This window comes from Eutrema salsugineum, unplaced genomic scaffold (genome assembly GCF_000478725.1).
Source record: "Eutrema salsugineum unplaced genomic scaffold, Eutsalg1_0 scaffold_2, whole genome shotgun sequence".
NCBI lineage: Eukaryota > Viridiplantae > Streptophyta > Magnoliopsida > Brassicales > Brassicaceae > Eutrema > Eutrema salsugineum.
In genome coordinates this window covers 15,622,835-15,648,534 of record NW_006256829.1, presented here as the reverse complement: position 1 = coordinate 15,648,534, position 25,700 = coordinate 15,622,835, and the positions used below count along the sequence as shown (strand labels likewise).

The window sequence follows — 25,700 nt, the reverse complement described above, 5'->3', positions numbered from 1 at the left end:
CAAGGAGGTCGAGAACTGAGTGGTGAGGAGGAGGATATGTTACTTTCTCTATGTCCTACACCTAAGATCAGTGATCTGGAAGGGTTGGGATATAAGGAAATGTAACATGCACATGTACCCGGAGAAAAATTCAACCGGTAGGACAACCCCGACAATCCAGTCCCAGCATCGAGGGACACGTACCAGGTATGTATGATCCCATTAGTGTGAACACGCTGTTCAGATTTTTCTCAATTCGAAAATTGGGATATACTTTGGACTGATTGGAATGCCCGTGCTCTTTACAAAACCATAAGACTGACATTTAATGCACTATGCTTACACGTGTCAGGTGACAATGACCATTCGCAGAAGCAGATGATCAGCAAAGATCATACCGCGTCTGAACCGCTGAACCCAATCCGTACGCTAAGGGTAAAGAAGACGTGCCAAAGAACGGTCTCGCTAGAGGCGGAACACGCCAAAGAAAGTTTGTGAATCTGCCAGAAGCATAAGCATAAGATTCAGACCCAACCAAGCCGGATCACAGACCGACCTGCATGATCCACGATCTGAGGACCGACCCGATATACTACTCTGGGTCAGGTCAAATTTTATAAATACTTCACAGTTTCCAACGAGAAAGGGGTTCAATCTTTTCGCAATCTTAAGACTCATGCTATCTCTCTAGATACTAGTGAACTTTAAGCAACATCACTCTCATCTCTCCGGTCAATATTCTAACCATTCCATCATTTCTACTCCACGGTGGTTTCTAAAACATGGAGCATCTCCACTTCCAAACTCTTACATTTCTTCTCTTTTCCACCTAAAAAAGCCCACCAGACTAAGGCCCGAGCAGATTCCACCTTTTTTAGGAGCTCTCGGCCCAATCTCTTTCCTTCGTTTTCCGATCTTTTTCCTCTCTCCGATTTACCACTTCGTGATCTTTCTTTCACTGTTTTCTAACTTGAACGTCGGAGAGCCATCGAAAAACACCATTTCTTCGTGTTTTTTGGGCCTTCACGTGTTTTTTGGTTTGGCAGGAGCCTTGCCCTCCTGAATGATTGAAAATCCCCTAAACATTATCTATTGTTTATTTTATTTTATTCTAATCTGAATTATAGATTTTTTATTTTATAAAAACAGTCCTTTTTAAAAAAAATCATTTTTAACTATTTTTTTTTTAAATTTCCTTATCCTAAACATAACTACTCTTGTTTTTAATCCGTAAAAATAAAAACATAGAAACGAAAAAAATTAGATCACCTGTGATTAAAAATTTTCGAATAAAAATAGAAAAAAAAAAAAAAAATTACATCACCCATGATTAAGCTTTTTCAATGACATAAAAATAAAAAATAGAAATAAAAAAAAAATTTAGATCACCCATGATTAAGCTTTTTGATGATTATATATGTTTTTTTTTCAAAGATTTTTGAATAATTATATTCAGTTTCATCATACATCATTTATACTTTTTACAATGAAAATATTCGTTATTGAAAACTGAATATGATTTTTTGTTATAAAATATATATTTTTTAAATTTATTTGTTTTCTTTTAAGAATTGTTATCTATCATTTAATTTTCTTATTCTAATCTGAATTATAGATTTTATGTTTTCTAAAAACAGTTTTTTTTTTGTGAACAGTCTAAGTACTCAAAACAGTTCGGTTAACCAAGCCGATGGTACCAAATTTACGTAAATAACTTCTTGAAGCTAGATACGAACACTTCTTGCTAGGTTGTCTGCCTTCGAGTTCTTTGCACGTGGAATATGTGATAGAGAGAAAAAATTGAATCTGTTCTTCATCTTCACGATCTCCTCCAAATGTAGAGCAAATGCTGGCCATTCTTCTGGTGTAGACACCATCTTTACCAACTCTAAACAGTCCGTTGCAAAAGCTACCGTAATCTTCTAGTTTTGTAACATGCAATGCATAGCCCATATTCTGTGTTCATATTATTTTGTCCATAGTACCTTTTTAAAAATAGTACCAACCTAAACCTGTTATTAAATCTGTATCTTTCTATGAACCATCAATGTAACACCACCAGACTTTGTAAGTCGCCAATATTGAATTGACAGTATTTGTGGGATTTACAATATGTTCAGACCTTTGAGCCTCCTCCCATAAAGTCGTTTCGGTTTCTGCTATTTTCAAAGTAATTTGTAGATCTATATTAATGTTTGAGTATACCTTCTCATTCATTGCCTTCCAAATATAACATGCAATCCATGGAAATTATGTATTCCTCGACCCTTTCGGTAATCTCCAAAAAAGATTATCAAAATTTGCATAAACCGATGTCATTGGAAAAACTCTTGAGAGTGTTGGGATCTGGATAAAGCCCAAGTTTGTAAAGCATGGGGACACTCAAATAGAACATGATTAATTGTTTCTTCCTCTGCTCCACCCGTGCACATTGTGTATCACATTGTATTCCACGGGTGCGTAACCTAGTCGAGACCAAGAGATATCCAGATATTGCTAGCCAAATAAAATGTCTTATCTTTGGAGGACATTTAATTGCTTTTTATCTAATTGTTTTTTTTTTTAATTTTTCTTAATCTAAACATAACTATTATTTTTTTTTTTTGAACTTTTAGGATTAGGAAACTTTTTCATTTAAAAAAAAACTTTGCTTTTTATCTAAATTTTTTTAATTTAAATATATCTACTATTTTTTAACTTCCTAGGACTAGGAAACTATTATAATTATTTTGTTCATATTATGTGTTAAAATATAATTGGAGATTTCTGAAATATGTGTTAAAATCTAATTAAAACTTTATTAAACACATGTCAAAATCTGATCTAATTGCATATATACCGGTTTATTATTTAATATCATAAAACCTATGAAAAATAAAATAGAAAACAATATGAATTATCTCGTAAAATATTTATTACATAAATTTAGAAATAAAATTATCAACAATCATAATATTATTAAAACACAAAATAATGAGACAACAATAATTAAAGTTAGATTATTCTACATGATTACACTAATATAGTAATAACTATTTTATGCATTAACCCAATATGAGTAGCATCAAATAAAAAATAATTACAAGTAGGTTATGAACTACCAAGATTAGCAGAAAAAAAAATAATTCTTTATTTGTAATCTTGTTTAAAATTTTTATGGTAAATTGAAATATAGTTTTTTCTTATAAATTATAATTGTTTATTTTTTTGATTTTTTCCACCAATTATAAAATTTCTTTTTTTAAAACACAAAACATTTCAATCATTACAACCTTTAACATTTTCATATTGTCATGTGAGTGTTCTTCATAAAAAATGCACCACCAAAAAATATATTTTGTTTTTGTATTTTAATCCAGAATTATAATAATCTCTAAATTATTATAGCGCTCCTGAAACAAAAATAGTACAATCATCCATTCTTTTTTACCTTAAACAATATCATAATATCATGTTCATGTTATTTGCTGTAATAATTTTGATTTATACTATTAAAAACTATTGAACCTCCTATCTAATCTACAGTTATAGTAATATTTCATCAAAAAATAATTTAATATAACAATTTTCTTCGTCATAGTGCTCCTGAAACACAAACATCCACATTAATTAAAGCTCTATTGCTAGGTATTTCTTAAAAAGATAATAATAATTTTTTTTAACTCCATTTACAATAATATAGGAAGAATTGTTTTTACGATGACGCAGTGGTTGTGAAGTCAGGTGATGATGATGTTAGAGGCAGTGACCATAACGTGGAGTAAGAGTTTGATGAAGCTGTTATGGTTGACAAAAAGTTTACGGTGAGCAGAACATTCGGCTTAACTTGCTTGATGTTTTAAAGAATGATCAAATTTTTAGAAGCAAAACAGAGTTGAAGGCTTCTTTGGAAATTTCTGCGATGAAACATAATTTCGACTACAACGTACTGGAATCAACCAAACGAGTGTGGTGTATCCGCTGCAAAGAGAAGTCATGCAACTGGCGTGTTCATGCACAGTGTCTTGAGGGGTTAGAGTATTTCAGAATTAACAAGTATGTCGCTTAACATACATGCGCTCTTCTAATAAAGACACAGTCGGCAGGACAACTTCAGCAAAAACTATTGGTAATCTGATTAATAATAAGTTCGAGGGTGCTAATGAAGGTCTTAAACCAAGAGAAATCATTCAGTTTATTCGTACAGAGCATGGATGTGACATCTCTTACGACCATGCTTGGGAAGCCCGTGAGTATGCGATTAGTGTGGTCAGAGGAATTCACAGGAAAAGGTATGCAAAAATTTCTAAATATTTGCAAATGATGACAGAGGCAAATCCAGGGACCCATACGTAGTATGAAACTGACATCACTGGACGATTCAAGTTTCTGTTTCTCTCTTTTGGTCAATCGGTACGGGATTTTTACAAAGCTATTCGTAGGGGTAATCATTGTGGATGGGACAATTTTGAAAAGAATACAAATGAGTTTTGCTCGTTTCTACGACATTAGATGGCAACTCAAACTTATATCCAATCACATTTGGGGTTGTCAATTCGGAGAACAACCTGTCATGGGAGTGGTTTATGGTGCAGCTAAAAGTTATCATTGCGGATGAGGTGAGTTTGGCTTTTCTGTCCGATAAAAATATTTCTGCAATTAAAGCACTTGAGAAAGTGTACCCAAAATCTAGCCATGGAATATGTATTCACCATTTTCTGAACAATGTGGTAACATATTTCAAGACACAGGGTTTGACTGGTTTGATCGTGAAAGTATCTAAAGAGTACAAAGTTTCTGATTTTACCAAGTTTGCTTCCATTTGTTCTATTAGCTCAGCTGTTGAAAAGTATCTTCAGGACGCTGGTGTTGAGAAATGGGCTCGATGCAAATTCCCTGGATTTAGGTACGATGTTAGAACTAATAACCCAGCTGAGTCGATAAATAATACATTGCGATATCCTAAAGAGTACCTAGTTATTCCTATACTGGACAGTATCAGAGAAATGTTAACCAAGTGGTTTTATGAGCATAAAAAACTTAGCTCAAAGTATGAGGCTCCTCTAACAGTTGACAACACTGGCAAACATTAAATAATATTTTGAAAAAAATTATTCTTTAATGTATTTACCTGTGTGAGTAACGACTTTTGTCTATTTTATGAGACGATCTGCTACTTCAATTTTATACAAGAGGGGACCAATCTATGAAATAATTTTCAAAAATTTAAAATGATAAATAAAAAAATACGTTCAAGTTCAATATATTTCTATAATTAAAAAGTGTCCACTCGTTTACACTTTCTCAATCGCTTTCTGACACGTGCACCAATAGATAATATGCATCGTCTAGCTGCGTCGAATCATAATCAGCTACAATTGAAGATTGGAAAAGTTTGTTAAGTGCATCTGCGATTAAAGCGTCTTTAGGATCCATTTTGAGGTCGATATCCATAGCCTGACTAAGAAACGCATCATGGAGTTCCGTGTTTTCTTCTTCATGATAATATATAAAATAGTTCTTGTATCAAAAACTATATCCGAAAAAAAAAAAAACTAAATATCACGATTTAACAACAAATGTTTGAGACAAACATATTACATTTTAACATGACACGTTTTAACAAAACCAAATTACAAGTACAAGACAAAAAAAATAGTACATGTTTCAAGCATATTATCTAGATACACATATTACATTTTAACAACAATATTACCAGACACACAAATTACATTTTAACAACAACGTTATACAAATATTAAACAAACCACATCACAGCCTAAACAAAGACATTATTTCTGATTCTTGTGCATCAGGTATTGGAATCTCCCTTGCTTGGAATAGCACATGCAGATCTCGTTATGGCTTTGGAGTAGCAATTGTTGATGCAGTAGAAGTTTTTTTTAGCAGCACTGGTCAACGTCTTAGCAGCTAAAGCGTTGACACCTGCAAATGTGGAAGCAGCACTAGTCGATAGTTTTGTTGGTAAAGGAATTACACCAACTGTACTTGCGAGTATGAGAACAATACTCAAAATGTTTTTGCATAGAAATCAATGACATAATTTGCAAATGTGCAAAAAATTACCATGTGGTGATTTTGATGTGGTAGGAGTATCACTTGTAAATCCAGTTGTTTGGAGGACTCCATAATCTTCTTCTCAAGCATCTCCACTCGGTTTTCCATTTTCTTCTCCAGCATCTCCACACGACTATCAATCTTGCTATCAAGTCTCTCCTCCAAAGCTTTGAACGAGGTCTGCAAAAATCCTTGAATAAATGAGTTCAAGTCCTCATCAATGGCTTTCGTAGCTGATCGGTCACATTTCAACTTCTGCTTGTGTGACTCTGCACCAGGATCAGCGACCCTTTTCTTTCCTCGACTCGAACCCGCAATCAAGCTACCTACAGCAGTTGGTGTCCTCAATTCGCTTTCTTCTGCTATATTCTCATTCTCTTCATCTGTTGCTTTCTCATCTTTGTCAAGAGTTGCATACAGGTATTGCTTCTTCTACCTCCCATAGATGGTGACTCCAATCCACTCCCTCAGTGATCATCTTTTTAAGACGATCCGCTCTTGCATCAGCCATTTCATCAGACATTACGAAGTCCAAAGAATCGACAACATCAAAATTCTCAGTGGAAGAGATGTAGTGGTGGAGATGGTGCTGCAAGAAAAAACCGGGACAATTACCAAAGAAGAACAACGAAGCAACCACAAAAAAAAATCGTTAAAAATGAATATCACAAAGAATCAGAACTTTCCTGTGTGCAAAACGTGTTTTCTATATGCTTAATATCTGAAAATTTAACTCTGGTAATGCCGTTCTACTTACAGCATCTAGGAACACCGGCAATCTAAATCTAGTAGACAGATTCAGCTAAATGTACGATCTCAATGTAGCAATCTTGAAAAAGAATGATTCAGCTGTCCTAAAAGACACACACGGGACTAAGATGCTATTAAAGCTAGGTACCATAAAATTTCAACTACATAAGAAAGAGCTCTGCAAAAAACCAGAAGGAAAAACAAAAGACAATTGCTTAATACACATGGTGAAATCAACAAGCTATTGTGATCAAATGCTAAAAAACAACTTCATCACTGACAAATTATACTCCTAAAAACAGTATATTATCTTGATTTTAGTAATCTTATCAAGAATTATTCAGACCTCTTAAGGAGACATACTAGAGCCTAACATTGATGCAACAGAATGCAAAATGTCAAACTTCTTAAGCAAGAGTTATGTGTGCAAGTAAATCTCTGATTTTTTTTCCAGATAAACGTATTTAGTCAAACAACATCTCTGACGAAACTGTGATACTCCATTCTTACACAAGTCTTAAAAGGACAATTAACAAAATAAGAAAATTTTCTACTAAAATAACAAACAGAGTAATCATATCAAAAGCAAAGATTCCATATAAACCCATTAAAAGCAAAGATTCCATAGAAACCCAGAAAAAACATGAATTTCACCTAAGAATTAGGTAGAAGCAGCACGTTGAGCCTTGGATTTGATGATGTAATTCTCGTCTGTGCACGTGAGGCTAGAAAGCCAGTAAAGCACCTGTCAATCAACAAAAATAAATGGGAATTCATTTGTTTAAACAGCCAATTAGTGGGTTTGAGTAGCATGATTTTAAACGAATTAAGGCAATAAAGAATCCAAAAACAATCATGCAAAAACTAAAGTTCACTTATGAAATTAATACGATCAAACAAAGAAAAAGGAGTATCGAGATGGAGCTGAAAAGTAGGTAGATAATAGATTTTCACCAACAACATAAATGAATCCTATTATACTGTAGAACCAAAAAAAAAACCTTTTCCTCAAAACCTTTTCAAAACGAATTTCAAAACCGTTTCCTTAATGAATTAAACTAATCAGGAAAATTAAAAATTAAAAGAAAAAAAACAAAGGTAATCACATCTCTCTTGACCAGCAGTAGGACTTTTGCTTTGACTTAGAGTGTCTTGGTAGCGAACTCAACACCGAGTGTACCTGGAGATCAGATTTGATTTAAAAACATAACCCAGATCAAACAAGAAAATTTAACCCAGACCAAAATTATGAACAAGAAAGTAAAATTCTATTACAAACAGATAGCTAGATACATTGTCTAGTTACAGAATTAACTCACAGTGATGACAACTTTGTAAAGAAACATTTGAGAATCTGTTCAATCAGTTGATGATAACTCACTGATGACAAAATTTAACTCATTGTCTTTTAAAATCTGTTCATTCAGTTGTAAAGAAACATATGAGAATCTTTGACCAAACAACAACAATATATTATACCCAGTTCATAAGACTTATGAAACATGGGGCTTAAAGTCTATAACTCAAGCTACATTCTTGACAATTGCATATTCAGAAGCATTTTCAAATTAAAATCATGATTAAGAAGAAAATAGACTATGAGTCATATGGAATTGGAGAAAATCCTTTAAAAAATCATACAAATAGAAATAGTTTAATGAAATCCAGACTAGACACCAGCCAATAAGAACATCAAGAAAAAAAAACACACAAAGATGTTCAATTTTGAAATTGATGATGAAAGAAGTTGCTTACAATGACAAATGCGACGGAAACGACAAAAAAACGAATATAGTGGTATCACGGCAGATAAGGACAGGCACATGTGATTATCACGCCGGAAAAGCCTTTGGAATATAAATGCCATTGAATGCGCTTACAATAGAACAAAAAAAAATGACATGGGTATTCGAAAACCCTAGAATCAAAATTATAAAACTCATAATCGTAATTAGCAAACCTATAATCAAAATTGGAAAACCCTGAATAATGCATGCAGCTAGAATTGAAATTACAATCAAACATGCGACTAGAATAGAAATTAGAATCATGCAAGGTAGTAGTAAATCAACAAAATCCCTAAATCAATTGAGAATTTGTAAACCCTAGAATCGAATTTGAATGAGAATAATGAAAGAAATAGTGAAGAACGCGACCAGGCGGAGGAGGAGGAGGCGAAGACTATTAGCTCGGGGAAAGAAAGTTGGTGTCGATGGGCTTACTAGAATCTGTTTTCTACTTGTTTTTTTTATTATAACACATTATAACAATCTAATTAATTTATTAATTCAAAAATTAAAGGGTAGAACTGAATTAAATTTAAATTAAACATTAAAGGGACAATATTTAATTTCGAAAACATTAAGGGGATAAATGCTAATTCGATTGACATTATAAAACTAATCCTCCCAAAAATATATTTGATTCAAACAGTTATAAAAATTAATTTTATTTTTTCTATTTTATTTTTTATAACTACATATTTCCTCAAGAAAATTTAATGAAATTATTTAGATTTGCACTGAAATGTTTTATTTATTGAAACTTTAATGAATTAAAAACGAAAGCATGAATTCTATTGGCAATGTCAGGATGAGAATGATTTGGATTTTTTTTTCTTATAACCTTCTTTGGAACTAAGATTTTATCCAGAAGGGTGATTAAAATATAAAACAAAAGAAAACATAATAGTTAGAAATAAAACTTAATTTAATGCAGTGGCGGAGGTAACACATTTTTTTACTGGAGGAAAAAATCTATGTTTTCCAAATAGTTTAGTTATGGGGGCAAAAAAAGAATTATGAGTGGTGATCTAATATAGATTGATAATAATTTCTCATCCAAACAGAAAATATTTTTTAACTCCATCCGGAATAATAATAATTTAATAATCTTACAAAATAAATATTTAATACAAAAGTTGAAAAAAAACTCTAATTAATTTTAATTTTATAATTTATTTTTGATAACTCCATATTTTGTTAGGAAAAAACTTAAAGTAATTACTTAAATTTCAATTGAAATTTAAGTAATTAAAAAGGTAGCATGAATTCTATTGGTTATCTCAGGATGAGAACGATTTAGATTTTTTTCTTTCTAATAAGCTTTTTGGGAAATAACGATTTATTGAGAATGTTGATTAAGTTATGAAAAAAATGGTTGTTAGAAATAAAACTTAAATTAATATAAATGAGATGTATTCTTACTCAAGTACTTGGAATGGGCTTAAAATGACTGGATTGATTGAGGTTGTTCAAATAAATACATGCCTAACTAATTTAAGAAATAGTTAGTCGCCAAAAAAATTGTGACATGTTTAACATATTTATGTAACCATGTGATCATAATTAGTATATTTCGTTTCCGCCAACAACGACATAAGATATTGTATTCATCTATTCATTACATTCTCTATGATATCTATGTTCATTTTCTTGTGTAAATATATGGATTTCCACCACCAAAAACTATTATGCCTCCTTAATCTAAACAAGATTTATAATATTCTTTCATCTATACAAAGAAAATATTTTGATATAACAATTTTTGATTCATCATAGTGCTCATGAAACTCAACATTGCTATATTAGTTAAGTTTATTTTCAATAGCACTTACTTAAAAATACAAAAGATTATAATCATCAATTTAATACAACTTTCAATGTTGTCAAAGTGTCATATCCTTGTTATTCATGATCATAATTTAGGTTTGCACCACCAAACCCTATTGCGCCTACATGATTTAATCTGAAATGATAATAATCTCTCATCTAAACAGAACATGTTTGGATATAACTATCATTGATTGATCATCCTCCTGAAACACAAACATCCATATGAATTAAAGCTTTGTTACTTGGTATTTCTCAAACAAAAATAATAATAATGTAAAAATTCCATTAACAAAAACATGTTCATATAACCATGTGATTGTAATTAGTATACATCAAACTTTCATCATGGTAAAGGACAATGCAATCATCCATTCACTACACTCTTCAACGATTTCATAATTTTCATGTTTGCATTATTCGTCGTAATGACTTGGATTTTGTGCCTCTAAAAACTATTGCACCTTCCTAAACTAAGAAAAAATTATAATAAATTCTCATCCAAACCGAGTAACAGTTTGATATAATAATCTTTAATTCATTATAGTATTTCTCACATACATTGTTATTATATTTATCAAATTATATATAAAAAAGAAACATGAATATTTTCCAAATAGAATGCCAAAACATCATTCTCAAAACACAAAATTCATTTAAAAACATAAAACATCATAATCTAAGTATTCACTACAACTTTAAACATGTCATTATATCATGGTTTGTATTCTTCATCGTAATGACTTGGATTTGGGTCCTATTGCGCCCTAAGCTACATGGAATCAGAAGCAGAATCGCGGAAGCGGAAGCGGATTTTTCAAAAAAATTGGGAAGCGGGTACGTGTTAGAAGCATATATATATATATATATATATCATGAAACACCTAACACAAAATAATATAAACAAATATTTTAAACTTTAAAATACAAAAATCCAATACATAATAGAAATATTGTAATTAAACTAATGATAAAAATAAAATTTAAAATCACACGTTGATATGATCGTTGTCATTCTCATTTTCATCAACTCCATCAAACATAACTGCTTCCAATTCTGGTCCATCAAGAGAAAAATCCTCAAACTCAAGCCTTCCTAGATTAATGTCATCCAATGAATCAAATTGGTCACCTCCAACATCTCACATATGATTGGGACCTTCTTTATAAGCAGAACTCCTTCTAGATAGAAGACGAAGGTTAGTGTGCACAAATACCAAATCTTCAGCTCTTTGTGGAATAATCTTATTTCTTGTTGCAGAATGTATGAATTTGTAAGTACTTCAATTCCTTTCGCAACATGAGGACAAAGACGGCTGTCCAATCAACTTAAAAGCTAAGGCTTGAAGCTTCGGTGCTGAAGATCTATGAACTGCCTACCATCTCAAAGGTTCTAGGATAGACCTATCATGAATCGCATCAACACTGCCAAAATTCTCCAAGCACAAAGAAAAATTAGAATATTCAACATTAACCTCTCTTCTTTCATCTTGATTCGGAAAATACTTAATGATGCAACTTTTTCTTTCTCTAGTAATTGCCAAATCTTGATGTGGAGCTTTTTTACTGCTCTCTTCTCCAAGTCACTTTGAACTATAATATCTGCATCCAACAAAAATAATAATAAAAATATTACTATCTAAAACTAATATAACGAGTTATTTAATTACCAGCTATTTTGTAAATTAGTAAATCATGTAAATTAAAATAGATTGAGAAACTTACTTGGGGTTTAGAGAATATGCCATACAATGAAGAGGAGTGCTACTCTTGCTCCAACGAGATGTCAAAACAGAATGCACAGCATTCCAAAAGACTGAGTCATCATCAAGTTGTTTTCTTTCTTTTTTAAAGATAGCAATTTTCACATTTTGAATCATACTTTTCCACCATTCATAGGCTTGATGAAGAGAAGGTCTATCAGTGTCAGCAGCTCTAATTACACTATAGATAGGCAAAGTGAAAGATAAAGCATATTCAAGATCATCCCAAAACATCTCGTCTAATTTCTTTTTTTTTCACTGCTGATGCCCTCTATGCTATCTTCTTTATAGTCATCCCATCTAGGACTGATCACCATTTGTTGCAATTCTGTTTTTTTTTTTTTAATCTCTTCAACATCGCAACTGTGGAGGCAAACCTGTTAACATAAAATTTAGATTATATGAATTAAACACAACTCTGAAAATAGTTAAGACATTCCCTACTAAAATATCTCGATATTTGACCTACCAAAGACACCAAACTTAATCAAATCATTAAACTTTAGTCTCACACTAAGTATTGATCAAAGACCAACTAAGTGCTGGAATAGTGGTAAGCAGAGTTACATATAAATTTTTGTAAAAAAATATCCAATAATATTATAACAAATACACGTTTGCACCAGGTGCATGTAGCACGTTTCATGTAGTAGTGAGCAAGTTCAGGTCCAATAATATTACGACAAATGCAAGATCTATCTTCAGATAATGCATCATTTTTTTTTCTTATACCAGCTAAATTTTTGGGTTAAATCTTCTATTAAGCTCCTAGTAATCAGAAGGGTTATCGATCACAAATAATATTTAAAAAAAAAATCCCAGGTTGACCAAAATTGATTCACACACTCAACAATGCTAGACAAGGTTCATGTAGCATGTTTTCATGTTTAGTAAAAAAATATCCAATTATACTATGACAAGTGTTGGACTAGTGGTGAGCAGTTTCACGTGCATCAGTTAATTATAAGTAACTTAACATAGAGCATACAAACCTTGTGGAAGCAATCACAATGTTCTGTGAACATCACAAGCCTCATTCCATGGTTCATAACAAAATTCTTGATCCAGCCCACATCCTCACTGATAGACTTTATCCAATAACAAACTTCATATACATCTTTATTACTTCTTGTGTTCCATACTGGTGCACATATGTTCTTCAAAGCAAGGTTCAAGGTATGAACTACACATGGTGTCCAAAATATAGTAGGATACTTGGCTGAAATAAGTGCCCCAGATTTTACACAGTTTGAAGCATTGTCAGTGACTATCTGAACCACATTCTCATGTCCAGCCTCCTTTATGCACTCTATGATCAACTCTTCGATCATCTCACTGGTTTTTGTCCCACCTTGAGAATTAATCGCCCTTAACATCATTGGACCACTCTCATTTGCAGCAATCATGTCAAATATTGGTCTTCGTTGTGGATCTGACCAACCATCACTACATATAGTTACTCCCTTTTGTTTTCATGTGTTCTTCAAAGGCTGGAAGTGCATCTCAATGTTCTTTCTTTCTTTTTGAAGTAGTGTAGTTCTCAATGCATTATATCCAGGTGGAACATATCCTGGAATTTGTGATGCACGTACATATGAGTTGCGGTAATAAGGATTCCTTGCAAGGTTGAAAGACAAACCACCTGTGAAAAACATTCTACCTACCTCACCATCACATTGTTCCCTAGCTTCATTCTAAAATGCTTTTTCCAATGGACCCATTCCTTTTCTTTTCTTTGGATCAGACTCACTTGCATTAGGAACTTTATAGCTCATATCATAATCCAGAGAAGAACTAGATGCATCCCTTGATGAAGAAGGCAATGGAAGGAGCTGCACGTTTTATCCTCTCTTTGCACTCATCAACTAATTTTTTCATGTGAGCTCTTTGTTGTGTGGTAACTTTCAAGCATCCTTTAATTCCTTTACCTCCGTCTTGTATCAGATGAGTCATGACTCTACTATGAGATCCAACATATAAATTCTTGCAAAATTTGCATTCAAACTTCCATAATCCTCCTCCAGCCATCTTCTCAATCTTCTTCACATAGATCCATAAATGTGCCTTATCATCTACATATGACTCATCCACTACAAGAAAGAACGCCTTTTACGTCGGAACATATAAACGTAAAATCGACATAATGGCTCTATTGCGTCGAATTAGCGACGAATGAAAAATCGTCGTAAAACAATCGTCGTAAAAGAGAAATCGTCATAAAATTTCCAACACCAAGAAATTGTCGTAATATCGTCGGAAAATATTCGTCGTAAGAACGACGTAATATTTCCAACGCAAGTACACGAAATTGTTTCAACACAACATCGACGTTAAATCGATGTAGATCGTTAGAATCAAATAAATTTATTATAGATCGACGTAAAATCGATGTAATATTACATCAATTTTACAACGATTACGAGACAATCAATTTCGTCAGAATCAAATAAATTTATCATAGATCGACGTAAAATCGTCGTAAAATATGGATATCCATATTTAGAGGATCTTGAGACATGCCTGTAAGAAGTTAAAAAAACGCTTCGTCTCTCGACTCTCTCCTTCTTCTAATTAAGAGTTTTTCTATAATTAAGTTTATGTTAATTTTTTCCTTTTAAACAAATAAGTTGGGTCATAATTGGGCCAAATTATTCATCTGTTTCCTTTAAAAAATCGCTGGAATGAAGAACAAACCGATGATGCTTCTAATTTGTCACCATCACGCTTCCACGGTCGAATCGTGCGCTTCCATCGTGATTCTAAATGTCTCATTTGGGAATCGTGATTCCAAGACGCTTCATTCTAAGACGCTTCCGATTCCAAGACGCTTCCGAAACGGGAATCGCATATCCTAAGACGCTTCCATGCTACGTAGATTGCATTTCCCTAATCTAATACATAATTATAATAATCTTTCATCCAAACATAAATTTTTTTGATATAAAAATTATTTATTTATTATAGTGCACCTCAAACACCAGCATCCATTTTAATTAAAACTTTTCTACAAAGTATTTCTGGAAGAAAAAAAATAATAACATACATCATCATTTATAAAAACATATTTAATGTAAGGATTTAATAAAGCTAAAAATTTAATTATTTATATTTTGTATTCAGTAGCTTCTAATTTTTTTTAGGAATATTTAAATTAAATTTACTACTTATATTTTGTACTGATTTTTCTTTTTTGATTAAACTTTTCAAAAATTAAAAAAGGAAGCAATAATTTGTTTTATTGTCTCAGGATGAGAACAATTTTGATTTTTTTTAATAAGCTTAATTGGAATTAAGAATCTTTCTAGAAATTTGATTACAATACAAAGCAAACAACTAACATTGTCGTTAGAAATAAAACTTAATTTAATGTAAATGTGTTTTATTTCTTACTCAAGAAATCTATTATAAAAAAAATAGTACTGACTAATACTTTTCAAACAGGTACAGTTCAAAAAGCATGCTTAGCTATATGAATTAGAGATTTGTTTGTGTGTTTAGATATATTTTATTTTTTTGGGTAAACTTTTATTACAGTATATAATGTTTTTGTTATATGTTTATTTATTTGTTATTGGATTTATATTGTTTTAGTTTACAATAAATAAAGTTTATATAAAACTTATGTTCGTAAACTTATTGGATTATGTACAACATTACCACACAAATTAGTATATGTTTGCATTTCAATTTCTCTATGTATATTGTATAATATATAATAGTATAGAATAAATGGGCTTAAGCGTGTTAATCCAGATAAAAAATGGATCTTAATGTTCCAATACTTTACTCGTGTATAACAAATCTGGACACAAAATTTAACATTCATGGTTCTAATAAAAACCCTAATCTCTTGATCTAAGAAAAAAAGGACAGAAAAAGACAGAAAAAGACAGAAAAAGATGGAAAAAACAGGAGACAACAAATTTTTATCTAAGATAACACCAAACCCTAAACACAGAGACGGAGCCAGAGATGCCCAACTTCTTACATTATCTCTGATTCTTTTCTTGTGGCGATCCTTGAAGATTTCTGTTTCTTCTTTCTCGATTAGGTCTCTAACTTCTTCTTATGTATCCTGAGATCAATCTCGAGGAAACCACTACCCAGCTGGAGAAGTCTTCGTCTCCATCTATGTCCAAAGGCAAAAAAAATCACTGCATGTTTCTTGGATGCTCTGGTGTTTGTTAGGAATATTGTTAACATTTTGTTAATTTATCCTCCATCCACAGTTCTTTAAAGGGATTATAGACAAAAGTCAGAATATTATCCATCTTGACGAATTATACTAGAAATATATTGGAAACAACAATGGTATGAGAATAATAAGGTAAATTTTCAAGCCTATATAGATAAATTTCATTGTTGTCTTTATTAACTGCACCAATGATACATAATACAAGGCTCAAAGATGGGTTATTTGGATATGTTGTTGGTCCTAAAGTGGGATTCAAATCGAGATGGATGAACTTGAAGTACCATTATCTCGAGTGGGAGAATTAAAGAATCCCATATCAAAAGTAGTAGAACATCATGAAGATTATGTTCACACTTAAAATTAATTTTATAGATAATTTATAAAGCAGATCCAGACGATCGTAAGATCAACAATGATGAAATTAATCTCCATGTTTTGGTATGGAACAGCTAATGAATGAGATTTCTTCAAATAAATTATTATTATGGATCTTCGTATAAATGATTTCGAACCTGAAGTTCAATAGATAATACATATGTAAATGCTAGACATACAATGCAAGAAAATCTCAGTTCTAGCTCAAAATGCTCCAAGAAGATGTCCCTGGAGAACGATTGATCAACAAAGAATCTATGGCACATAAGAAACGTGATAGACTATTTTTGTTCCAAATGTAAAATCCTCAAAAGGAAATGAGCAAATATATGTTGAAAAGAGGATGAATCTCCTGAAGAGATCCGTTGATATAGTTAATAATAAAATCATGTACATGAATGATATCATTGATAACGAGATATCAATTAACATTTCATTACGGAAAGTGTGGAACCAATGATAAAAAATAACTGTCAACAGTATAAACAAGATATCATGCGATATAAACAGGCCCGGCCCAAATATGAGGGGCAAAAGTGCGACCGCCCCTAGGTCTCTCAGAGCCCAATTTTTTTTTTAAAAAAATTGATTTATCTTATGAAAAAGAATGTGTAACATCAATAAAAAAAACTAGGTTTTTACTTGAAAACATTGTTGCCTCTTCTCTTACAAACTTCCTCTTCTGCAAATTTTTTTAACTCGGGTTCTGTAACACAATCACACAAATTTCCATCTTGCCTTTATTCTTAATTCGTTCTCTCTTTTGTGGTGTTTTGTTTTTGTTCATCGATTTTGCTTTTCAATGATTGCTGGACTTTGTAAGTTTTATTTGTTACATTTTTTTATTTTCTAGTCAGTTTTTTGGTTGCTGAGTCTTTTGTTGCTTATGATTGTAACTTTTTGTCTCAATTGTCATGTGCTTTCATTTTGTAGGTGTTAAAGTAATAAAGTGATCCACAATTACACACCGTCAACACATACACACTGACGTGTTGCACACATAATATATCCAGGTGATATTTCCTCTTTTTATATTAATTTTGGTTCATTGCATCATGACATTTGGAGCGGCACAAAGAAAAAAAGGAAAAGCAAATGAACTACTTACTCAATCTCTTAGAAGTTCTTTAGATAGATTTGTTAAAAAACGAAATGGACCTGTTTCTCAATCAACTGAAAACGTGAGTGCTAATCATGACATTATTGATGGTCATGGTCCTAGTCATCAAATTCAGCCTGATAATGTTCCAAATGCATCTGTGTTTGAAAGTGTGAATGTTCAAGAGCAACCAAATATTTGTTTGAGTAGTGATGCTGGTCCTAGTCATTTGAATGAACATGATAATGTGTCAAGTGCATTTTTTATTGATATTTATGATCCGAGATGTTGGGAAGGTCTTGACAATAAAAGGAGAGATGCATTGGTTGAATTAGGATCTAAAAGAGAATTGAATTTGGTATTTCCTCTTGATAAGAACAACATACATTTTTTATATGAGAATTATTCTATGAAATTAAGTAATGGTGAAACTTGTGATAGAAATTGGTTGGTTTATTCAAAGCAAGTGAATAAAGTTTATTGTGTTTGTTGCAAGTTGTTTAAATCTCGTGGTTACTCAAGTGTATTAGCAAATGATGGATTTAATGATTGGAAACATCTTAGTGAGAGGCTTAAACAACATGAGAAAAGTGTAGAGCATATAATATGAAAACTTGGAATGAGCTGAAAGTTAGATTTGAGAAAAACCAAACTATTGATAAATAATTGCAAAAAGAAATCGCTAAAGAAAAAGAACAATGGAGACTAGTTTTGGTTAGGATTATTGCTGTTGTGAAATGTCTTGCTAAAAGAAATTTAGCTTTCCGTGGGTCAAATGAGAAACTTTACCATGATAATGGCAACTTTTTGGGTATGATTGAATCCATTGCTGAATTTGATTTGGTAATGCAAGATCATATTAGACGTATTCAAAGTCATGAAATTCATCATCATTATCTTGGTCATAGAATTCAGAATGAGTTGATTTCTGTTTTGGGACATAAAGTTCAAGTTTCTATAGTTAACATAATTAAGGAGACCAAATATTTCTCTATCATTCTTGAGTGTACATCGGATGTGAGTCATCAAGAGCAAATGACATTAATTGTCCAATGTGTTAGGCTGTTAAATAGGAAGATAATAGTAGAAGAGTATTTTTTGGAGTTTCTAGTTGTAGATGATACTTCTGGATTAAGTCTCTTTGCTAGAATAATAGATGTGCTAAAATCTCTCAATCTTGATGTTGATAATATTAGAGGCCAAGGGTATGATAATGGTTCAAATATGAAAGGAAAGCATCAAGGTGTTCAAAAAAGATTGCTTGAAATTAATCGTAAAGCATTATTTATGCCATGTGTCTGTCATAGTCTTAATCTTGTGGTTAGAGATATGGCACATTCTTGTGTGAAGACTAATTTTTTTTTTTTTTTGAATATTGCAACGTATATATGTTCTGTTTTCTAGTTCTACAAAAAGATGGAAGTTTTTAAGTGATCATGTTCTTTACTTGACTGTCAAATCTTTGTCTAATACACGTTGGGAGAGTCGTATCAAAAGTGTGAAAGCTATTAGGTTTCAGCTCCTCAAGAACGATTAGCTTTATGTGATTTATTTGAATCTTGTGATGATGCCATAACAAAAAGTGAAGCTGAAAGTTTAATTGGGTCACTTGAGAATTTTGATTTTTTATTTGGCATGACTATTTGGTATGAAATTTTGTTTGTTATGAACACTGTAAGCAAGAATTTACAATCCAAGTCTATGTGCATCGACATTGCTTTAAAACAATTGGAAAGTATAATGCTATTTTTTGAAAAGTTTAGAGATGAAGGGTTTAGTTCTTGTTTGAAAGCAGCTCAAGATCTTGCTCATTATATGGATATTGATCCTATATTTCCAAATAAACGCCGTGTCTTTAGAAAAAAAACAATTTGATGAGAAAAAACTATCAGCTGAAGAGTCTTTTAGAGTAAATTATTTTCTTGTTGTTGTGGACATGGTAATTGTTTCAGTGCAAAACCGGTTTGAACAAATGACTACATTTAAAAGTGTTTTTGGATTTTTGTTTGATTCATTAAAACTAAAGTCACTTGATGAAAATGAATTAAGAGAGCATTGCATTAATTTTCACAAAACATTTTCTCATGGCATTGTATCTGATGTTGATCTAGATGACTTTTTTCTGAGTTGAAAATGTTGCAAATGAATTTACTGGAAGTGCCTATGACACCTAGTGAAGTGCTTGAGTATGTTGAAAGTCTACATTGTTATCCAAATGTTTCAATTGCTTATCGGCTTCTTCTAACTACACCTATCACTGTTGCATCAGCTGAGAGAAGTTTCTCAAAGTTAAAGTTATTGAAAAATTATATGAGATCTTCTATGTCCCATGAACGTGGTTTAGCAATTTTGTACATTGAAAAAAATATGTTAGAGGACATTGATTTTGAAACTGTTATTCATGATTTTGCATCTAGTAAAGCTCGGAAGAATCGTTTCATATGATTATTTTTCTTTACAGAATAACTGTTGAGTTTTTTTTTTCAGGTGAACATCGGTGGAGACATAAGAAAAGGAAGCTCAAGAAATGAAGTGAAATTTTTTTTTTTTAACAGTGTTGGGGGTTGTTTTGTATCTCGCCCTAGGGGTTGTGAAATGTTTGGGCCGGGGCTGGATATAAATGAGGATCATAAATCTACATTTATGGATGGATGTAGAAAGAGAAAATATTGGCCAAACAACAAAAAGGCAATCATGTCTATGTTAATCTCATATGAAAAATGAGAGATTTTTGGACCAACTATCCAAGCATCTAAAGGGTATGTGATTTTCCAGAAAAGAAAATGAAAAAATGACCATACTTTACAACTTGTTACAATTAAGGTTATATCCATATACCCGATATTGATTACATTATTCAAAAGTGGTGGATGGAATATGTTAAGTCTGGCAATACATGGACGACTTGAATTATACCTTATATATGTTGTAACATCTTTAAATGTAAAATCCCTGAAGGATTAATGATATCATAATTATGTTCTCGGGAACTCAACTTATGAGTATATGTTACATGGGGCTTAATAATTTTAGTTAAGGTTAATCAATACCTATCAAAGAAAGTGATCCTTGATTTAGTCATAAGATATGATGTGTTTGAGAAAAAAAAATGTTTAGTTTGTTTTGCAGGTATCTTGATTGAACATCTCATCTCGAAAGATCCTAGCATGATCTAACATATGATAAAATTTGTGGTTTGGTATTGATTTCTAATAATAAACTAGTAAAATTATTTGTTTTTTCCTTTGTATGTATCTGTGTGTTAGTTTTTTTTTGTTATTACATTCAATTCAATTCACTCAAAAAGGATGTTATTTTGAATTGTTTAAAATTATTTCAGAAATAATAATTGCAATCTTTGTGTACTCAAATTTCATATAGTAAAGTTTAAACTATGTATTATTGTATCATTTTATAATAATTATTTTAAAAATGTATATTAATAATTTTATACACTTACACTATTTAACCGTTGAAATGTTATCAATCAAGTTTAATTTTCAACCGCTTTCTGTTATAAAACCATCTTTTCCCACTGCTATTTTTAATCGCCTTTTTTAACCGCTTTTGTCACAACCGTTTAAAATTTTTTAACCGCCTTGTTTAAACGGAGTCACCGATCGACCTTTAAAGAGCAATATTTCCAGAAGAAGAGATATGTAGATGCATTTTTTTCTTGCCATGGTTTTTGTTTTATTGGATCTATGACAAAGTTTTTAATAAAGCATCAAAAAATACATAAATGATAGACATGTAAGACACCGAGGAAAAGTATTACAATTTCAATGATGTAGAAATTAAGAATTATCTATCCGAAGGAAATAATACTTATCTAAGAAATTTACAAAAAGAAAATTATATTAACTTTTAAAAAAAAAAATATATGATGAATAATTAACAGGGAATATTAAGAAATGGATATTTATCCATCCAATTTTCACCGCCTCATTTATCGAATTTGTAATGTCGACCCATTAATATTTTATATTTTATTCTTTGGTATATATATAACTTACAAGGATATAAGATGCATTAATGAAAGAAAAAAATAATAAAAAAAAGAATCATTTTTCACCCATCTCACCTCTTTCTCCCTCGTCTCTTACTCTACAATATATATACACATATATTATAAAATATGTCTCACCTTATATATATGTGTATTCATAAGTTATAGTTTATAACAACAATTTCTTCGTGTTCACTATTCTCTCTTCCACATCATTTTCTATATTATATTCATTTTTTTGAGCCATTTTCTATATTATATTCATTTTTTGTAGCCATAAACTCAACTGCTATGCTTGCTTTCGTCAATAAACCTCACTCGTGGTGAAACTCCAAATCAGTGATTTTTTAGATTCCTTTTTTATTAATATCCATATTAACTACTACTAAACCAATTGGTGATTCAGGTGTTCATCATAGACTTTGCAATCTTATAGTACATAAAACGCCACAAGATTCCCTTAAGGCACGACATTTGTCAAAGCTTTCACCAAATCATTTTTTTACTACTGTTTTTAAGCCTAATCAGTATGGACGTTATGTTTGATCTTGTATATCTGTATCAATATCGAAACCAGACTGTTCCTTCACTATCTTGACACCGTCGCACCATCAAGTTTTTCATCAAATGCTCCATTGGAAAAAAAAAATTCATTTTGAACTATCTTTGATCTCTACTAAGACTATGCAGATATTCTCCACAGTTAAAGAATTCATGAAGCTAATGTGGTAGGGTCGCAGCTATCCCGAACACAAGCCAAGACATCTCTGTATTCTCTAGAGACGGTGAAAGAGTCATACACTTCCCCATTGCTGCTCTTTTTGTACTCAAAGAGAAGCGAGGAGTGATCAAAAGCCGTCAACTTCACAAACCCGTAATCATAGTCTCTGAAGATACTCCATTTAGGTTTCAGCGAGCTGAAAGAAGACAAATGACTTCCTGCACCACCAACAACAACATGTATAGTTCCTTTGAAGGCTCCTGAATAGTAACTCTTCTCATTGTCCATACACTGGTTCTGGTAAATGGGGCAAGTTCTCTCGTAGTTGTGGACATGACCGTAGAAGGCAATGTCTACTTTATACTTCTGCCACAGCTTCTGCAAGCTCTCTCTTCCCATAGGTTCTTCGAATGATCCTTCTTGCCCATACCAATCATTTGTGGAATAGCCGAGGACACGATGAGCAATAAATATCAGCCACGGCTGAGTCTTTCTGTCAACAGATGCAAGACAACGCTCTATGAATCTGTATTGCTCTGACCCTTCTCTCCAATCATGTTCAGTGTCAGCTACACAGAACCGAAACATTCCATAATCTGCAGAGTACCAGAACTTAGCTTTGTTCTCAGCAGGATAGTCGAACATGGTTTCCGCAGGTACCCCACACTCTCCTCCAGAGTCTTTACCACCATAGAATGATCCAGAGTTTGGCCAATCCCGCTCGTGGTTGCCACTGAAGAGTAAAAGAAGTTTAACCGCAAGAAACCGAAAACGGCAAAGACTTATATGGTCAGGTAGGCTAACCTTGCGATCATGTATGGAACAGTAGAAGCGATAGGTTCAACTTGAGCTGTGAACTGATCCCACTGTGAGATGTAACCATTCGCGTAAGTGATGTCTCCAATGTGGAAAACAATGTCAATGTTTTTCAAGTCCTTGATGACTTGATCCGTCGTGTTGAGGGAACCAGGCTGATAATCATTGTACTCATTCGACCCATCTCGCTCTCCCTTAAGGAAACAGATTCCAAAAACATAAGCCCCAAGAAGAAACACAAAAACAAGGCAATGTTTGTTGTATGTAAGTAATTACCTTCCCCATGTCACCAAAGATTATGACCCGTTGTAAGGAGTCTTGTCCAGGATAAGGGGAGGACTTGAAGGTGTAGTTCTTGCTCCAAATTATCGATCCATTCACCAACTCATGACCCATCCTGTATGTGTACCTTGATGTTCCAAGTCGTTAAAAAACCGTTATCCCAACCATGTGATTAAACAAGAAAACAAAAATGATATGTTTAAACGATGTATATACTTGAGGTTTGGCCAAAGATCTTTCAAGAAGGCTGTGTGGATGAAACCCGGATCACGCCAACCAACAGTACGAGCAGGAGCACCTGAATTAAACCAGGTTGAACTAATTCAAATCTAAATTCATTTAAATCCAAATCAAGATGAATAGTAGAGTCGAAAGATTTGTTACTTCATACTACTCTCAAAGTGAACATTGTAAAACCAGGTGCCAATAAACATACCACACATGCTGTTTCTTGTAAAAGTCAAGGTACCAGCTGGTGATCTTCTACTTGAAATTCCCTTCCCACTCCATTCCACAAACGGAATAGCCTCACCTATGTTGTAGCCACTCGTCCATGTTACACTCATCTATCAAACACTCAACATAAAGCATGTTTTAGATAGATCTATCGATTTGAGAGTCTTTGACTAAACAAGGTCTTCTATCATTGACTCAGGCTTATGGAAAAACTTACATGATCCCAATTCTTCCCTAAAGCAAGACGCGGGTAAACAGGAGCTTTAGGATTGGTAAACGAAACATGATTTGAAACCGCCACAAGATTTGGCTGTAGGAGCAATAGAAACGGATCAAGGAAAGTCTATTTGGTATTTGTAATATAGAACACGGAAGTGACGAGGCTTTGTAATCAACTGACATTTGAGAGTCCCCCAGTGAAGAGAGCAAAGGAGAAATCAGCTCTCTGGTTTATAAGCAGGAACTTCAAAACCGCTTTCCCGGTCTTCATATAGTCAGGATTGGACTTGGCATACATGTACTGTCAAATTACAAAATCCGGAAAGAAAAAAAAATCGTAAGATCATATGAAACTTTGCTTCTAAAAGCTCACATATCAACAGTGAAAATGTAGTAGAAACCTTAATTGGAGCTGAGCATATAAAAGGAGCTATCTCTCTGCCATCTGTTGGAGCGCAAGAAGATGAGCTAAAACAAGATAAAGAACACAAAGACATGTTGTTTTAACACATCAAGCATGTTATGATTCATCATAAAGAGTTTGATGGATATGAAAATACTCGAATTTTGCTGGTGAGAAGACTCCAACCCAATCATCTGAAGAAGGCTCTGGATTCGAAATATCGACATTTACCCATTCAGTGTCCTCACCCTGTATCAATTTCAGAGTTTTGATCACGAATATGGCATAAGAATCAGTTTTGGTCTTAAGCTAAGTTGTTGTTACCTTAAAACCAAGAACATGAGGGGAAGCGTGAATGGTTGCAGAGTGATGAAGAGCAAAACTTGTGCTGTAAATATCAATCTGAGAAAGAGCTTGATCTCCGCGTCCATTTTCGTGACTTGAGCACAAGCTCGAAGCCACATGTACGATCAAACACAGAAGCGAAAACAAATCCCTAACCATCATCGCATTTTTTATTTTCTTGTAGAGCGATGAAATCAGAAACCCAGAAGGGGTTGTTTATTATAGTATAGATTCTTGGAATTTTCCAAAGATTAATTCTTTGTAATGGTGTGATCTTCGAATTTCTAGACTCTGTTTTTTTTTTTTTTTCTTTTTGGAAAAAGACAGAACAGAAGTTTTCTTCTTTAGGAAGACAGAACAAAGAGAACTGTGTTGTGTCGGATTTGTAATCGTAAATTTAAATTGTAATTGTTAATAGATTGAGTGAGCACATAATGTCGTAACATTTGTCATTATCATTTGTCTCTTATCATTTATCAAGCTCACAAGTGGTGTACATATGAGAAGAGCCAATATGGCAAAAGGCTTGGGTATTCGGGTCGGGTCCTCGGATGTACCCTGTGGTCGGTTTATAACTTGAGTTTGGGTCGGTTTTGGTAGTATAACTGAGAACTGACATA

The 25,700-nt window shown here is 32.6% G+C and overlaps 1 protein-coding gene, 1 long non-coding RNA gene and 1 pseudogene across 4 annotated transcripts; all 3 read right to left on the bottom strand.

The window, feature by feature from the left end:
- Positions 1-5,574: 5,574 nt before the first annotated feature.
- On the bottom strand, positions 5,575-8,954 carry LOC112086784. 2 transcript variants are annotated; one of them, XR_002899648.1, is made up of 5 exons: positions 8,542-8,954; positions 7,893-7,966; positions 7,441-7,531; positions 6,046-6,625; positions 5,575-5,904 (listed from the first exon to the last, which is right to left on the bottom strand). It is a non-coding gene; the product is annotated as an uncharacterized LOC112086784 (long non-coding RNA). The 2 variants fall into 2 exon arrangements; XR_002899647.1 differs by having other exon boundaries at positions 7,893-8,954.
- Positions 8,955-13,113: 4,159 nt separating this feature from the next.
- On the bottom strand, positions 13,114-13,662 carry LOC112086572 (annotated as a pseudogene).
- Positions 13,663-22,334: 8,672 nt separating this feature from the next.
- LOC18017640 (probable inactive purple acid phosphatase 27) lies at positions 22,335-25,386 on the bottom strand. Of its 2 annotated transcripts, XM_006402046.2 has the most exons (10): positions 25,060-25,386; positions 24,893-24,984; positions 24,734-24,800; positions 24,514-24,633; positions 24,331-24,423; positions 24,094-24,223; positions 23,874-23,955; positions 23,652-23,784; positions 23,364-23,569; positions 22,336-23,292 (listed from the first exon to the last, which is right to left on the bottom strand). In XM_006402046.2, the coding sequence occupies exons 1-10, from the start codon at positions 25,240-25,242 to the stop codon at positions 22,551-22,553; spliced, it is 1,848 nt and encodes a 615-aa protein (XP_006402109.2). In that variant the 5' UTR covers positions 25,243-25,386; the 3' UTR covers positions 22,336-22,550. The 2 variants fall into 2 exon arrangements, with proteins under 2 accessions (XP_024012586.1, XP_006402109.2); XM_024156818.1 differs by lacking the exon at positions 25,060-25,386 and having other exon boundaries at positions 22,335-23,292; positions 24,734-24,777; positions 24,893-24,962.
- Between the last annotated feature and the right edge of the window lie 314 nt (positions 25,387-25,700).